Below are 17,441 nucleotides of genomic sequence, written 5' to 3'. Positions count from 1 at the left end.
AAAAGAAACCTTAATTAAATTGGGATGAACCCGTTGAAGCTCTTAAAATTGCACTCGAGGGCTCTGCCCCCATGACCCAGGACAACCAATGCAAAGATTTGACAAAAAAACAAAAACAGATTTCCTTTTATATAATCACAGAAATACAAACTTTTTTTCTATTTTGGATTTTGGCTTTGCAGACGGTGAATTGGATAGTTGTTCATTGGGGCTTGCTGGCTATAAAAAAATGTTGAAACTACGATTACTAACTAGCCTCTCCTTCTGTTGACTAATCATTACCTGATAGTTTTTTTCTAGAATGACCAAATCGAATATGCTCCGTACTTGTGGATTTGACATTGCAAATGACTAACAAGGTCATGATTGTTACGTTATTTTCCAGATACTTGTATAGAGAGGATTTCCCAACCGGAGATCGTCCCATATGTGATCCATGAGAAGCTGACAGAGAGCTAGTCATTGCTTTCATCATTGTAATGCTTCTTTTTCCTAGAGACTATTCAAGAGATCTGGTGTTGATGGCATCTCTTTTCTAGAAACTATCCAAGAGATTAGATGACATGAACAAATCATATTATGATTTCAATTTAGTAGATTTTTCCTTCATCCTATGCTATCCTTTGTTGGGAAACGCTTTAACAGAGCTCTGGAAAACAACAGGAATCTGATCAGAGTTAACTCCGTCCTAACCACGATAATTGATATTTTGATAGTTATATACTCCCAAAACCATTGGAATTATGGTCTAGAAGCAGGAGCATTGAAGGGTCGATGAGTAACAGGCAATGGCAATGCAGCCCAAGAACTAGCGGGTACCGGCCTTTGATGCTTTGAGTTAGGGGCAGAGGAAGCAGCCAAGGATGAAGACGAAGAAGAAGCAATAGCCACACGTTCGCAAGAAGGGCACATGGTGAGGGTTGTGGGAGGGTTGATGTGGGTGTAGAGCTGTGGGGAGAGTTTTAATGCTCTAAGCTCTTGCACTTCCTTCTGAAGCCTTCTGTTTTCCTCTGTTAGATTGTCGCAACATCTTTTTAGATACTCACAGTCAACTTCCGTCTGCTTCAATTTTGTCCTGAACGTTTGCACCAATGAAGAAAAACAATGCTGAGTTTTGATTTCCCTTCAGAATACCCTCAACAATTAATTGAAGAAATAAAACATAACAAACTCACCTTGCTCTTCTGTTCTGGAACCAAACCTCCACTTGCCTAGGCCTCAGATTCAATTGCATTGCCAGTGCCAACTTTTGTTTCTGTATCATAAAACACAACTCCAACATTTCACTTCAAATATCAAATTGTTAAACTACCTGACGTTTTAAAGACTAATCGTTAACTAACCGGATTAAGGGTGCTATGTTCCTTGAAGGTTTCTTCAAGCACCAACGACTGTTCCTTTGAAAGCCTAAGCTTCTTCCTCGAGGCATCGTCACCAGCACCCCCGCCATCTTCATCGTCACTGGAACGAGAGCAAGACGGTCTCTCAGCCTCGGTTTCATCGCACACAGGGTCTCTCTCGTTTCTCTTTCCACCTATGCTTGAAACGGTGCTGTTAGGCGAGGAGACCCCATCTTCTTCCTCGCATTCAGCCAAGGCCGGTGCCTGGTTCACATCAATTCCACCAGCAACTGATCTTGTTTCCAACTGTCCATCTGCATGCATACGGTCAATCACAAAAACTGATTTCGTTGTGTTGGTCAAATCACAGTGATGAACGCAAGAGATATGCAATGCAATCCAAAGATGGAAAGAGACGATAAAACATCAGATCTCAACATATTAAGGAATAGAAACAGGAATGAAACATGACAACCCCGTAAACTGGTGAAAGAAAAGGGGAGAAAAACATACCAGAAGACTGAAACAGTTCATTCCAAATGTTCCTCTGCTGAAGGTTTTGCATGCAAGGTGAAGCTAAAGGCATGAGATTTAGCTTCAACGAGGGCTGATTCTGAGCACATCCCAAGCTCAAACTTAACCCCAAACCGTCATCTTTATCATCCATCTCTCCTTTTTTGTCTTAAAAACTTCCACTTTCCCCAGAGCAGAACCAATCGAAGTTCTCTATTTTTTCCTCTTCCTTTCTGGGTTTTCTCCCTTGTGTGTTTGGTTTCTGAGAAAAAGTAAAACGGAATAAATGAAAGGGTAGAAAACGGCTTGAGCTTTAACAGCCTTTTTGCTTTTGGTGCAGTGGAACTGGGAAATGATGGGATTATATATAAAGATAAAACAGAGCCAGAGAAAGAGAGAGATGGGGTATAGATTCAAATCATAACTTATGTCAGTGACCCTATTGGCTCAATCATGGTTATATACTTTTTTTTCTGTTGGCTGAGCTTGCAATTACATGAATTAACTCAAGGGTAGTTTAACACCTCTTACTTTCTTTTGACCATAGATTCGAACTCCAACTGTGGTTTTAGAAAAAGTTCGCTCCGTCGCTAAACTTTGAAGATGTGTGCATGAAAGATTTGTTTGACTGGAATAGGGATTTAACGGAATTAAATATTTATAACAGTGATTTGGTTAATTGGTTAAATCAAAGAAAATAAGTATGGTAAAAGTATTTATGCACGAAGAAAAAATTTATATTGATAAAAATTATTTTTATGAATTTATTGCAAGAGATCAAAAAGACAAAAAGTTTATGATTTATTTGTTCTTGAAAATATTTTATCCCTTAGCCACCCAGCAAGAATTATGAATTTCTTTCAATTCAAGGAATAAAATGGTATGCATAGAAATGCAGTATTTTTAAATGATGTAAAAATTGTGGTCAAATTTTGACTAAAACCAAACATCTTGATAATGATAGAAAGAAACTAATTAAATAAAAGTTCTTTCTTTGGCCCAATTATTGATCGTATGAATCGATATTGATTTAATACTTATAACAGTAGTCATTTTAGGATGATAAGGATCCATATGTATCCGTGTCGAAAATTTGTTAATGGTACATTTTAGTTGAGGAGATAGATATGTAATAGTAAAAAAAACTCAAATAACAAATATACCATTTAATATTTTAATGTATTTTTCAAATCAATTTAATATAAAAGAATAATATTTAAAATAATATTTTATATTAAATTAATATTTAATATTAATCTTAATATTATAGTAAAATATTTTATATTAATTTATATTAAATTATTTTAATATTTTATATTAAATTATATTAATATTTTTATAATATATAACCTTAAATCGTCCAATAACTTTCGTAACTTTTCGTATAAAAATATAATTTTTTCCATAAATTTATTAAATTATTATTTATAACAAAGTTATGATAAAAAGCTATAACATTTTTAAAATAAGTATATTATTTTAATAATATATAACATGAACACATAAATAAATTATGTTAATAATATATAACACTTTTATAACTTATAAATTGTTTTTTATAATAAACCTTTTAGTTGTAACTCTAGAAATTTGTTAGGATTGAAATGATATAATTTTTGTTATAATTTTATAATATACACAAATTAATTTTATAATATATTTTTAGAATTTATAATAAAAGATTTTTTTTTACTATAACTAACCCAAACATTCATTCGTGTTCATGTTTGTAATACAAAATTTATAACTTGTATAAAAATAATTTTTTAAAATATGATTTGGATGTAATTCCTTGTATAATTACTTTTATTCTCACTCCCCCCCTAAGAATTGGAAATTGTAATTGAGGTGATCCAATTACATCCAATTCGGTGGGACCAACCAATTACTATGGTTACCTAAAAATGTCACCTTGGTGTAATTACAAACAATTATACCCAAATCTAAGAAGTACCCAACGAAATCCTAAAACTTCTAATCGCAACAATTAGTTCTTTCGATTTGTCAGAATAATGCAAATGTTGTCTTACCTAACAACATGCCTCCGTAAGTTCCTTAGGAAAAATTCTCACAATTCGAATTTATCGGACTCCAATATGACAAAAATGATCGACAATAGGTTCATTTTTTCGACTTCTGTAAACCGCAATTAGGAGTATTTGCGTATATTTATCATAAAGTCAGGTACCATCAACCTGCACCAACGATTTGCAGTGGGATAATGCCCTAACACATGGATCGAGCATCCAAAACAATAGGTGGAAAACTTGTCTCCTCGCTTGTAGTTAGCCATTTAGGCCTTTGTAAGACTATGTCTGCAAATCAATCACGGTACTTGGCACATACTGTTGCATCGCGACTATCCATCCTTAAAGTTCATTGTATGACACATCCTAATTACCATACAACTGCTCCATCGCCATTTATTTCGCTGATCATGTTTTTCTGTAAGACACCTTGTAATTGAATTAAGCTTGCATTTCGACAATAATGACTGATACAGGAATGGTGGCCGTGTCTTTTACCAGCAGCTTGATGCAGTTGCTGATTGCTGTTGCATTTAGTTTGCGGGGGTCCTTACGTCATACGTGTAGTTGTGCATGTATGATGCCCTTTTAATTTTCTGATTTTCCACATTTGAGTTCATTTGCATTAATGTAGCCCGAACTCGCCAGTGCAACCGCTATCAGCCATTCGACATTCTCCAACATATGAAGTCTGTGTAGACTTCAATACTTTGTAGTTTACTAGCAACTTCATATTTTATCGCTTTTTTGCATAAACACAATTTTTCTTATTATCGAATTGTTGACCTACGAACAACTTTCTATCCTTTAAAGCTGCTCCCATCAAGTGAGCAGGAACTATATATGGGTATTCGGGGAACTCACGTGCAAGTGTCGCATTGGGGTTTACGCTCGACATGTGGGCCACAAGATCATTCCGTATAAATATATCAAATCCCATGTTCTCGATTAAAAGAGGTGTACATCTTGAACTTCCACCACGCCTTCATCGTATATAAATTTCGGGACCTCATCCAAATCGGGGTTACTAAATTCTTCAAGATTATAGTGGAACTGATCTTTATTATCAGACCCTTCATCACTATCTGCTATGGTGCCTAATACATTTGAATGTATCTCTAGACGAGGACTTGGGATTGGGTTGTTAGATGGACTTCCACCGTAGTTTGGATTTCCGAGCGTTTGTGATGTCCTTCCATAGTCTAACTTATCTTAAAAACAGACATTAAGATCAAAGTTAAATTCGTGATGTTGACTTACTGGAGGGACAAATTAAACGGGTTCGGGATCGACTAACTCTCCAAATAACTCAACTGGTTGGGAGGTTCTCAGTCTCAAGGAATAAATTACAATCATTGTGGCCATATCATCATCATCTACGAACATATCGTAGATCTTTGTTGAACAAGTTTCATATCTGAGAACTTCAATGGATCTGTTGAAAACGGAAATGTAACACCCCTAACCCGTGTCCATCACCGGAACAGGGTTATGGAGCATTAGTGGACCTATCGGACAATTTACAATTAATATGGAAACCAACACATTTTCACATTCAAACATATTTAAATCATGCCTAAAACATTTACTTATCAAATTGATCAACAACATTCATAATACTATATAAAAGTTATCTAATAAACTTTGTTCATTTCATTTCAATTTTAGTATCAAACTAACTCAAAAGTATATCAATTTAACTTACTATAACCATCAATTCATCTTAAGTTCAAACATGCATTTTCTCAACACTTAAACAACCAATTCATATGGCCAAATACACACCAACCTTTATATGCCAAACCTCATGGCTAATATTATAACTCAAAACATACCAAGATGACACTAGCTTATACATGCCATATACCATAGATATATAATTCAAAAGTACCAACTTAGATGTCCGATAGCGCGATGATGTTCTCAACGAATTTTGGATCCCAGCTATTCTCTATAAAATATAAGAAAATAACACGAAGTAAGCTTCATAACTTAGTAAGCTCGTAAGTGAATAATTCAATACATCAAATACATGCAATTCAACTAATTGTACATAACATCACCATATATACAATTACAACAAACCTTTCTCATGTCTTAAAACATGATCAAATACCATTGCATTATCTTTCTCTATTAAATACTCGAATAGGTTTTGTATGTACCTGTATCGTCTCGTACTAACCTTTTTCTCAATCATCTCATTCATTTACTTGTTGAACCATTCGGAATAGAAATCAGATACTCAAATGTCTCATATGATAAGTACCTATACCATGGCCCGTAGCCAAATCAAGGTAACTTATCCAAAGAACTATTATCATGGCCCGAAACTAATTTATCCGATATGCATGGCCCGAAGCCAAATTGGAATAAATCGCACCCGAAGTTCTAATATCATGGCCCGAAGTCAAATCGGTATATCAACTTATAACATTTCACAAGTATCCAATTCTATTCTTAAGCTTCAACCAAGATTTTTAGCTTGTCGATTCTATCTTCGAGTATATCCGTAAAGTCATATTTACAATTCATACATTAATGAAAATATCGAAATCACAGTTTAGGCATAATCAAAGCATTTAACATACAGTATAATGAAATCACATTACGAACTTACCTCGTGCTCGAAATTGACGAATCAGATCGATTACTCGATAATTTTGTCTTTCCCCCAATCTCATTTCGGATTCCTCTTTTCTTGATCTATATGTATTCAAAATTAACTCATTTAATCATATAATCATTCAATTCAGTCCAAAAACACATATTTAAGCCAATTTGCACTTTGACCCTAAACTTTCACATTTCTTACAATTTAGTCCCTATTTCACAAATACACAAAATGCATAAAATTCAACAAGACTCATGCATGGCCGAATTACTATAGTGCCCCCTAGTAGCCCATATTTCACATTTATTCACACTTTTAACCCCACATATTCATCTTTTTACAATTTAATCCATAATTTGCATTTTCATTAAAAAAATCACTTTATAAAATATGAAAATCTAACATCAAATATTCATATTTCACCATTAAACATCAAAGAACACATAAGCTCATCAATGGAAACTACCAAAATCTTTAACAGTTTTGAAATCGAAGACACGGGCTAGCTAGATTAAGCTACAACAACTCAAAAAATATAGAAATCATTAAAAACGGGACGAAAAATACTCACATGCATGAGAACTAAGGATGGCCGAATGCTTGGATGGTCTTTAATGGCTTCCCAAGATAATAATATTCAGTTAGTAAAATCAAGAAGAAAGATGATGTCTTTCTTTTCCTTAATTTAATTTAAGTTTATTTTATTAATTACCATAATAACCTTACTTATAATTCTTTATAATGCTTAATTAATGTCCAAGTTTGTCCACTAAAAATAATTATGGTCTAATTACCATTTAAGGCCACTCATGTTTTAATTTCATAGCAAATTGGCACATTTTTTAATAGAACCTAAATTTTACACGTTACGCGATTTAGTCCTTTTTTATCAAATTAAGCATGCGAACGATAAAATTTCTTCACGAAATTTTCACCTAATAATTCTATCATGATGCAAACTTTAATATAATAATAAAATTTATACTTTAACTTCGGATTTGTGGTTTCAGAACTGCTGTTCTGATTTAACCCAAAAACGGGTTGTTAAAAGAAATTTGTAGAACAATCTTGGCATCTGCTTCCCAAAACGAGTAGTTATCTTTATACTGATCTTCCGTTTCATTTCCGCTAGCATTGCACGCTTATTGGATCTTATTCCTATTTATACTTTCTTCAGTTGTACTTATCATTAGCCCATCAAAATGTACATACACTAACATCTAGTTATTTTTCATCAACAAAATTTATTTCCTCATCAACAAAACATTGATATTTTTATTTTTTTTTCTCTTAAACTGTTAAAGCAAAAAAAAAAAACTCAACCAAAATACAAAAAAATCCAATATATACTCTATTTCTGCCAACAACGAAATAGCTGGCACTAGAAAAAATATAATTTCTTTCAAACATGAGTGCCAACAAACGTGATTCCATCCTAATTGGTTTCCCTCCTGATTTTAAGTTCACTCGCAAGAAATCAATTGCTACTAATGTCACATTCTCGATTGATTCAGCTGGACCTGTGATTTCATCATCTGTTTAGGCTTCATCTGCTCCTATTTTAACATCGGAACAATACCTGGAACTTATGACTATTTTTCCGAAGGATTCATCTATTTTTGCTACTGCTCACATGGCTGGTACGCTCTCTTCCTCTACATCGTCTGGCTGGATCCTTAACACAGGAGCCACCAACAATATGACATTTGATTTTCAATGCTTGAATTCTTCTGTTTCTCTTACTCCAAACAACTCTTGTGTTCAATTGCCTAGTGGGAAATTAGCCTCTGTTACTCATATTGGTCATCATATCCTTTCCTCCACTTATAAGCTAACTAATGTTTTATACATACATGATTTTAATTATAATTTGCTTTCTATTTCTCAACTTACTAAAGACCTCAATTGTTTTGTGTCTTTCTACCATTCCTTTTGCGTTTTATAGGACCTTTGTAGTGGACGGATGCTGAGGATTGGTAAAGAACATATTGGTCTCTACTACTATCACCCACATCAGCTCTCTTTGAGTCTTGTTTATCCTCACAAAATTGTCAATATTTCTTTGTCCACTATTTCTTCTTTTATGGCTTTACATAATGATCCACATATATGGCATGCTCGCCATGGTCACACATCTGCTTCCACAATGAAAAAATAGTTCAATTAAAATCTGTTTTACATGATCTTAATGAGATATCTTCATGTTCTTTTTGCCCATTAGCTAAACAAACTAAATTGTCGTTTCCTCGTAGTCACACTTAAACTACTAGTGCATTTGCTTTAATTCATATTGATCTATAAGGCCCTTATAGAATCTCAACTCAGAGTAGTCATCGTTTTCTCCTCACTATAGTTGATTATTTGACTCAAATGACTTGGGTATACCTTTTACGAACCAAGAGTGATGCTTCTGTCACTCTTAAATAAACTGTTGCCTTTGTAAAAACACAAATTTCAACTGATATACAGGTCATTCGGAGTGATAATGCTTCTGAATGTTTGAACTCTACATGCACACCTTTTTTCACCTCACTTGGAATTATCCATCAAAGCTCTTGCATCGACACTCCACAATAAAATGGGGTTGCTGAACGCAAATAACGCCATCTCCTTAAACTTGCCAGAGCCTTGAAATTTCACTCTCATTTGCCTTCTAAATTTTCGGGAGAATATGTGCTAACAGCTTGCGAAATTATCAATCGATTACCTACTTCTGTTTTGTCTTGGAAATCTCCTTATGAAAAACTTCACAAAACTCCTCCATCTCTCCATTATCTTAAAGTTTTCGGTTACTTATGTTATGCTACTGTAACACCCCTAACCCGTATCCGTCGCCGGACTAGGGTTAAGAGGCATTACCAAACAATTCACATCATTATACAAACATTTCATATACATTGATCATGTATTATCATATCACATTTATTCATAATCACATTGTCCCTTAAATAGGTTTACGAGATCTAAAACATGCTTTTAAGAAGGTTCGGGACTAAACTAGTTTCACATACAAATTTCTGAAACTTTAAGAATTTTCTAAGTAACAGACGTCTCACACCCGTGTGAACAGCCGCGTGGGCGATAATAGGCCATTTCCAAGGCCAATTCGCCAACCATAAGGGTCAACCCTACACAAGCACATTCCAATTATAAGGCCATCTACACATCAAACCTCACATTATAAACAAGCCAAATCTCATGGCTCAATATATTTCAAACATATAGGCACCAATAGCTAAAATTACTTTTACACTTAACAAACCAACTAGCCTATACATGCCACAAAACCAAAATTACAAACCTTTTAAATACCGAAACCATAGTTGGATAGTGTGGTGGGATCTCTGACGATTTCCAACCCGAGCGAGCCTACGAAACACTATTAACATTGAAAAATAACAGAAACTAAGCTATAAAACTTAGTAAGTTGATATGTAAATAATAAGTAATCTGTTACCCTGTTTTTACCAATCCTCACAACATTTCTCAAGATAATACAATCAAAATTGTACATATTTCCACTATTTACTCATGTTCACATCAAGCTGTCTACTCGATTCATAGTCACTAAATTATTTATATCTTGCGCTACGGAACTCCAAATTAAGATCCGCTTTATTTTCCGAAAACTAGACTCACATGTCTTCTTACCATAAAATATTTAGAATTTTTTGTTTAGCCAATAAGTACAATTAATTCTTCAAAGTCGTCCCTATTCTGCTGTCTAACAGTTCCGACCCTTCTTCTCTAAAAATTATCTCTTAGTACGGGATTCAGATGATATTCCTATTTGTTTCTTTTGAAAATAGACTCATTTAGAATTTTAATCATATAAATTATAACTCATAATTATTTTTATACAATTTTTAATGATTTTCGAAAGTCAGAATAGGGGATTCCAAAATCATTCTACCATTATCTCACAAAACTTCAAATATCTCATAATACAAGATTCTTTTGCTTACACCGTTTCTTCTATGTGAAACTAGACTCAATAAGTTTTAATTTAATGTCTTATTCAACCTCTAATGGGATTTCTACAATTTTAGTGATTTTTCAAATTTATACAATTGCTGCTGTCTAGAACTATTTTATTGCAAATTTTACACTTTCATGATTTCTTTCATACATTTCATAAAATTTCGTTTCTAGTTCTATACGTCCTCATAACACATATCATATTTCATCTTATTCTCAATCATATAATCATTTACATAGCTAACCTTAGCTTTCACAAGTTTAATCAATTTAATTCTCATACAGTATTCAATTCATACTTCCATATAGCCAAATGAGCACATTTTTGTATAGAACATATTTAAACACATACCTTTCTCATTTTATATACATGATACAGTATCAACTCACCAATTCACTTTCATTCGATTCTCATCAACTCACCAATTCACTTTCATTTGATTCTCACATAGGTTCTGTACGTACCTGTCTTGCTTAACTCGATCGTACTTTTATTCTCAACTTTCACTTACTTGTTAATTTCTGTCACGAATACCTTGCTTTCGTTGTACCATCACTTATAACCATGTTTCATCCACTTTTCTCGTTGAACCATTTGGAATACTAAATGATACTCGGGGATCTCGTACACATAGTACCGTAACAATTTCATATCCCAGATATCGTCTTACATGTAATCTCATATCGATGTCAATATGCTAGCCATGGTCTTACACGAAATCGCATATCGATTCCAATACCCAGACATGGTCTTACACGAATTCTCATATTGATGCCAAATCCCAGATATGGTCTTACACGTAATCTCGATAACCCTAATGCCATGACTTTTGTATCCTATCTATTCCTAAGGTTCAACCGGGACTTTTACTTTGTCGAATCTCCGTTAAACATTTCCAAATAATTGTAATCACAATTAAATTTAATAATTAATCATTCACCATAATTATCTCAATTAAGAATTGAAACATGTATAATTTAATGCTTATGAAACATACGAACTTACCTCGCCACTTGCTCGTATACGAAGATCTACTAATCCGATACTTTTTCTTTTCCTCAATCTAACTCTTTATTTGATCTTTTTGGATCTATATAAATGAATTTAAAATCAGTTTAACACATCTCATATTCAATTCAATCCAACTTACATCTTAGGCAAAAGTACCATTTTGCCCCTATACTTTTAATTAATTTCAATTTCATCCCTAGGCTCGGAAAATGAAATTCATGCAATTTAATCCTTATTCCAAGCCTAGACGAATTTTACACTTTTACAATTTAATCCCTAAATCACATTTTCATCAAAATTCCTTTAACAAAAGTTGTTTATCTATCAACAACTTTTCATTTTCTACCATAAAACTTCATAATTCATCTATATTCATCCATGGCAAAACTTTAATACCTCAATAACTTTGCAATTAAATCCTCAAGATAGCTATATTAGGTAATTACGATCTCGAAAATATAAAAATTAATAAAAACGGGACTTGAATACTTACCCAATTAAGCCAAGTAAGCTTGCTTGAACTCTTTTCTCTTAGCTAAAGTTTTCATAAAAAAAAATTGGGAAAGATGATGAAAAAGATGATATTTTCATCATTTAATCAATTATCATCTTTTAATATCTCTTATTTCCAATTTCATCCTTTTCTTTAATTAAATTTCCATGGATGAATCATCATCCTTATTTACTAACTTCTCTTAATGGTCTATTTGCCATATAAGGACCTCAAACTTTGATTTCCATAGCTATTTGCTACATATAGCTACTAGAACTCAACTTTTGCATTTTATGCAATTTGGTCCTTTTATCAATTAAACATGTAATCGGTAAAATTTTCTTAACAAAATTTTCATATGACATTTCTAACATAACGCAGACCATAAAATAATATTAAAATAATTTTCTTTTCAGACTTGTATTTGTGGTCTCGAAACTACTGTTCTGATTTCATTGAAAACGGGCTGTTACAACCACCGTACCTCATTATCACGATAAGCTTTCCCTTAAAGTCATTCCTTCCGTTTTTCTTGGTTATTCTCTAGTTCAAAAAAGGTACATTCTCTTCAATCTTCTTTCGAATAAACTTTTTGTTAATCGAAATGTCACATTTCATGAGACTATTTTACCTTTCAAACTTTCATTTCCTGCTACTCCAATGTTTCCCATCACTAGTTTTGGTCCCACAGAAGACTCACATTTCCTTTCCAACCCCCATACGTTCTCCCATTACCTTTTTCGATCTTTCTTCTTCCTCTTTTACTTTGGATCCTTCATCATTTCCACCCTTACACCCATTTCCTCCTCTTCGAAGATCCACAAGAACCACTACACAACCATCTTAGCTTTAAGGCTTTGTATGTTCACATCCGTCCTCTTCACTTGCGATACAAGGTTCGTATCCTCTTTACTCTTTCTTATGCTCATTTACCTTTCCATACACAACACTTCGCTGCCACCATATCACACCTTGTTGAACCACAATCTTATTCTGAGACTGTAATACATAAGTGTTGGATAAAGGCTATGCAACAAGAAATACAAGCTTTGGAATCCAATGGCACTTGAAAAGTGGTCTCTTTACCTCCCAAAAAAAGTCTCACTGGTTGTAAATGTATGCATAAGGTGAAATATCACTCTAATGCCTCAGTTGAAATGTTCAAAGCTCGACTTATCACCCAGGATTACAATCAACAGGAAGGTATTGATTTTCAAGACACATTCTATCCAATAGCAAATCAAATCATTATCCGTACTGTTATTACTTTTGCAGTCCTATTTCACTATCCACTTTATCACGACCATGTAAACCACAAGACATTTTTTTTACCTAACATGAGTGCCAACACCAAAAATCACCAAAAATAAAAATTATCAATTTATTTTGGCAACGACGATCACACAAATACAGACAACCAATAAAAAAAATATATGCCAAACATTACGGTGCCAAGACTAAAGTATATATTTTTTAACCCCCAACCCAACCAACAGAAATAATAACACTGTCTTGGGTGCCAGCCTTCAAGGTGTCGACATTATATATTTTTAGTTCCTTTACGTCATAATTTTTCAAATTGGACCATTCTTATAAATATTTATTTAGTTTTGAATTAGTGGCGTAAAAAAGCCTCCCATATGTGATCCATGAGAAGCTGACAGATGGCTAGTTATTGCTTTCATCATTGTAATGCTTCTTTTTCCTAGAGACTATTCAAGAGATTTTGTGTTGATGGCATCTTTTTTCTTGAAACTATCCAAGAGATAAGATGACATGAACAAATCATATTATGATTTCAATTTAGTAGATTTTTCCTTCATCCTATGCTATCCTTTGTTGGGAAACGTTTTAACAGAGCTCTGGAAAACAACAGGAATCTGATCAGAGTTAACTCCGTCCTAACCACGATAATTGATATTTTGATTGTTATATGCTCCCAAAACCATTGGAATTATGGTCTAGAAGCAGGAGCATTGAAGGGTCGATGAGTAACAGGCAATGGCAATGCAGCCCAAGAACTAGCGGGTACCGGCCTTTGATGCTTTGAGTTAGGGGCAGAGGAAGCAGCCAAGGATGAAGACGAAGAAGAAGCAACAGCCACACGTTCGCAAGAAGGGCACATGGTGAGGGTTGTGGGAGGGTTGATGTGGGTGTAGAGCTGTGGGGAGAGTTTTAATGCTCTAAGCTCCTGCACTTCCTTCTGAAGCCTTCTGTTTTCCTCTGTTAGATTGTCGCAACATCTTTTTAGATACTCACAGTCAACTTCCGTCTGCTTCGATTTTGTCCTGAAAGTTTGCACCAATGAAGAAAAACAATGCTGAGTTTTCATTTCCCTTCAGAATACCCTCAACAATTAATTGAAGAAACAAAACATAACAAACTCACCTTGCTCTTCTGTTCTGGAACCAAACCTCCACTTGCCTAGGCCTCAGATTCAATTGCATTGCCAGTGCCAACTTTTGTTTCTGTATCATAAAACACAACTCCAACATTTCACTTCAAATATCAAATTGTTAAATATCAAATTGTTAAAGACTAATCGTTAACTAACCGGATTAAGGGTGCTATGTTCCTTGAAGGTTTCTTCAAGCACCAACGACTGTTCCTTTGAAAGCCTAAGCTTCTTCCTCGAGGCATCGTCACCAGCACCCCCGCCATCTTCATCGTCACTGGAACGAGAGCAAGACGGTCTCTCAGCCTCGGTTTCATCGCACACAGGGTCTCTCTCGTTTCTCTTTCCACCTATGCTTGAAACGGTGCTGTTAGGCGAGGAGACCACATCTTCTTCCTCGCATTCAGCCAAGGCCGGTGCCTGGTTCACATCAATTCCACCAGCAACTGATCTTGTTTCCAACTGTCCATCTGCATGCATACGGTCAATCACAAAAACTGATTTCGTTGTGTTGGTCAAATCACAGTGATGAATGCAAGAGATATGCAATGCAATCCAAAGATGGAAAGAGACGATAAAACATCAGATCTCAACATATTAAGGAACAGAAACAGGAATGAAACATAACAACCCCGTAAACTGGTGAAAGAAAAGGGGAGAAAAACATAACAACCCCGTAAACTGGTGAAAGAAAAGGGGAGAAAAACATACCAGAAGACTGAAACAGTTCATTCCAAATGTTCCTCTGCTGAAGGTTTTGCATGCAAGGTGAAGCTAAAGGCATGAGATTTAGCTTCAACGAGGGCTGATTCTGAGCACATCCCAAGCTCAAACTTAACCCCAAACCGTCATCTTTATCACCCATCTCTCCTTTTTTGTCTTTCAAAACCAGCAAAAACTTTCACTTTCTCCAGAGCAAAACCAATCGAAGTTCTCTGTTGTTTCCTCTTTCTTTCTGGGTTTTCTCCCTTCTGTGTTTGGTTTCTGAGAAAAAACAAAACGGAAGAAATAAAGGGTAGAAAATTGCTTGAGCTTTAACAGCCTTTTTGCTTTTGGTGCAGTGGAACAGGGAAAGGATGGGTCTATATATAGAGATAAAACAGAGCCAGAGAAGGAGAGAGATGGGGTATAGATTCAAATCATAACTTATGTCAGTGACCCTATTGGCTCAATCATGATTATATAACTTTTTTCCCTTGGCTGAGCTTGCAATTGCATGAATTAACTCAACGCACTTTTGACCATAGATTCAAACTCTAACTGTGGTTTTAGAAAAAGTACGCTCCGTGGCTGAACTTTAAGATGTGTGTGTAAGTGTGTTACTTGTAACTGAGATCTTTAAACTTTATTAATCATGTTAAGGTCTTGTCTTGGGGAGGGTAATGAAGTTGGCTTAAAAAGCGGCTTTCTCTCTGGTTGACCGATGTGAATAAATGGGACAGCAAAAGCAGCTGCAATCCCCCTACACGCAGGGACCACGATCTTTGAAAATCCATCAGATATGATGGTAAATCATGTGCACAGCAATCTCTTACTCTCCCAAGCCCAGCTCTTCCCACAAGTCGGGCCCATGAGTGGCTCTTTTGCCTGCATGCCAACCTCAAATCACGAGGCAAATGAATGTGTGTTGGGTGGGGGATGGACCCCATCTGTTGTCTTGTCCCAAGGCAATAGAAGGCGTGCGGGCTGATTTGGCACTGCTCTCCATGGGAACCGCATCGACGGACTTATAGATTTTCGAGGAAACTGCATCCTCGTGATGACCTGGTTAGGGACTTACCATGGAAATTGGGCAAATTAATGCCCCATTAATCACTCTTAAGTTTACAGATTTTCCTTCAAAACAAAATTACAGGTTTGAAAGAGCTAATGATTGCTCTAAAAGTCTTAAGTTAAACCTTCAATTTATGCTAATGTCGCATATATAAGCTTGCGATAATATTTAAGCTTCGGTTTGTATTTGTTTGTTGTTGTCGTTAAACGTAGTAAAATTCTAATATACCAAATTAGTGTGAATTACTTGGCTTTGTATTCTATGCCCAGTAATTTACAAATTTGAAAGGGTAAATATTTGCAGGATTGTTAATATTGCTTGTGAAAATATGTCATTCGAAGTTTATTGTGTCCTAACTCGATTAATATAAGTAATGTTGTCAATATAAGAAAATATGTATTTCAGTACGTTGAAATATATTATACTCCTATTTATAGATCGGAAGAAACTAAAACATGTATTTTAAGACGTTGAAACGCATTATACTCCTATTTTTGATTGGGAAGAGACTATAAGTAGTTTTGAGTATTATGTCATTTTACACAAGAATATATAACAAAATCATATAATTGTGATTTATATTTTGAGAACAGAAAACATTATTCTCGTAAAAAGAAATCTTTTTTTTCACTACTAGAATGAATATAGAATTTGAGATAGGAGCAAAATAATATTATAAGCTTAAATACTATAAAATATAGGAGAATATTTGATGCACTATCCGTGGATAAGATATTTCATCAATAAATAAAACAAAAAATAGTGGAGTATTTATAAGTAAATACTAATAACTTTATAAGAACATAATTAAATAATAATTAATTATAAATAAATGCTAAATTTATAAACCCTAAACTCTTAAACTCAATATCCTAAATCCGAATATTATAAATATTTAATTATAATAACTACATTTAATGTTTAATTATGCTTAAATAAAATCATTAATATTTATTTACAAGTCCTCTATATCTTTTATTTAATTTAATGATAATATGTCATGTTATTATTTAATAATGATACATGAAATTTATATACTAATATTGTAGCAAATATTATCTCATAAAATTTTTTAAATATATATATTTTGCATATTTTATCATTTACCTAAAAAAAAGATTTGACAACACTTTTACATATTACAAATTAACAACTTGGCTTTTCTTTTCGACCATTTTCTTAGATTTTCAGGAATCTTAAGGATAACTCAATCCAAAGAGATTAAAGGCTCTTTTGGATGCTCGGTTGCCTCCAGTGAAATACGATTGTTCTTGAAAATGGTGTAACGCACTTCA

General features: G+C 34.2%; 1 protein-coding gene across 6 annotated transcripts; it reads right to left on the bottom strand.

Annotated features, from left to right (window-relative positions):
* Positions 1-97: 97 nt before the first annotated feature.
* Positions 98-15,516, bottom strand: LOC105802547 (homeobox-leucine zipper protein HAT3). Of its 6 annotated transcripts, none has more exons than XM_052624158.1 (4): positions 15,084-15,516; positions 1,344-1,681; positions 1,176-1,255; positions 98-1,075 (listed from the first exon to the last, which is right to left on the bottom strand). In XM_052624158.1, exons 1-4 carry the CDS (start codon positions 15,235-15,237, stop codon positions 742-744), a joined length of 906 nt encoding a protein of 301 aa, XP_052480118.1. In that variant the 5' UTR covers positions 15,238-15,516; the 3' UTR covers positions 98-741. The 6 variants fall into 6 exon arrangements, with proteins under 6 accessions (XP_052480118.1, XP_052480119.1, XP_012489700.1 ...); XM_052624159.1 differs by having other exon boundaries at positions 1,344-1,654; positions 15,084-15,510; XM_012634246.2 differs by lacking the exon at positions 15,084-15,516 and adding an exon at positions 1,854-2,271.
* Positions 15,517-17,441: the final 1,925 nt, after the last annotated feature.

Source organism: Gossypium raimondii, chromosome 11 (genome assembly GCF_025698545.1).
Source record: "Gossypium raimondii isolate GPD5lz chromosome 11, ASM2569854v1, whole genome shotgun sequence".
Taxonomy (NCBI): Eukaryota; Viridiplantae; Streptophyta; class Magnoliopsida; order Malvales; family Malvaceae; genus Gossypium; species Gossypium raimondii.
The sequence above is the reverse complement of the archived record's forward strand: the minus strand, read 5'-3'. Positions and strand labels throughout refer to the sequence as shown.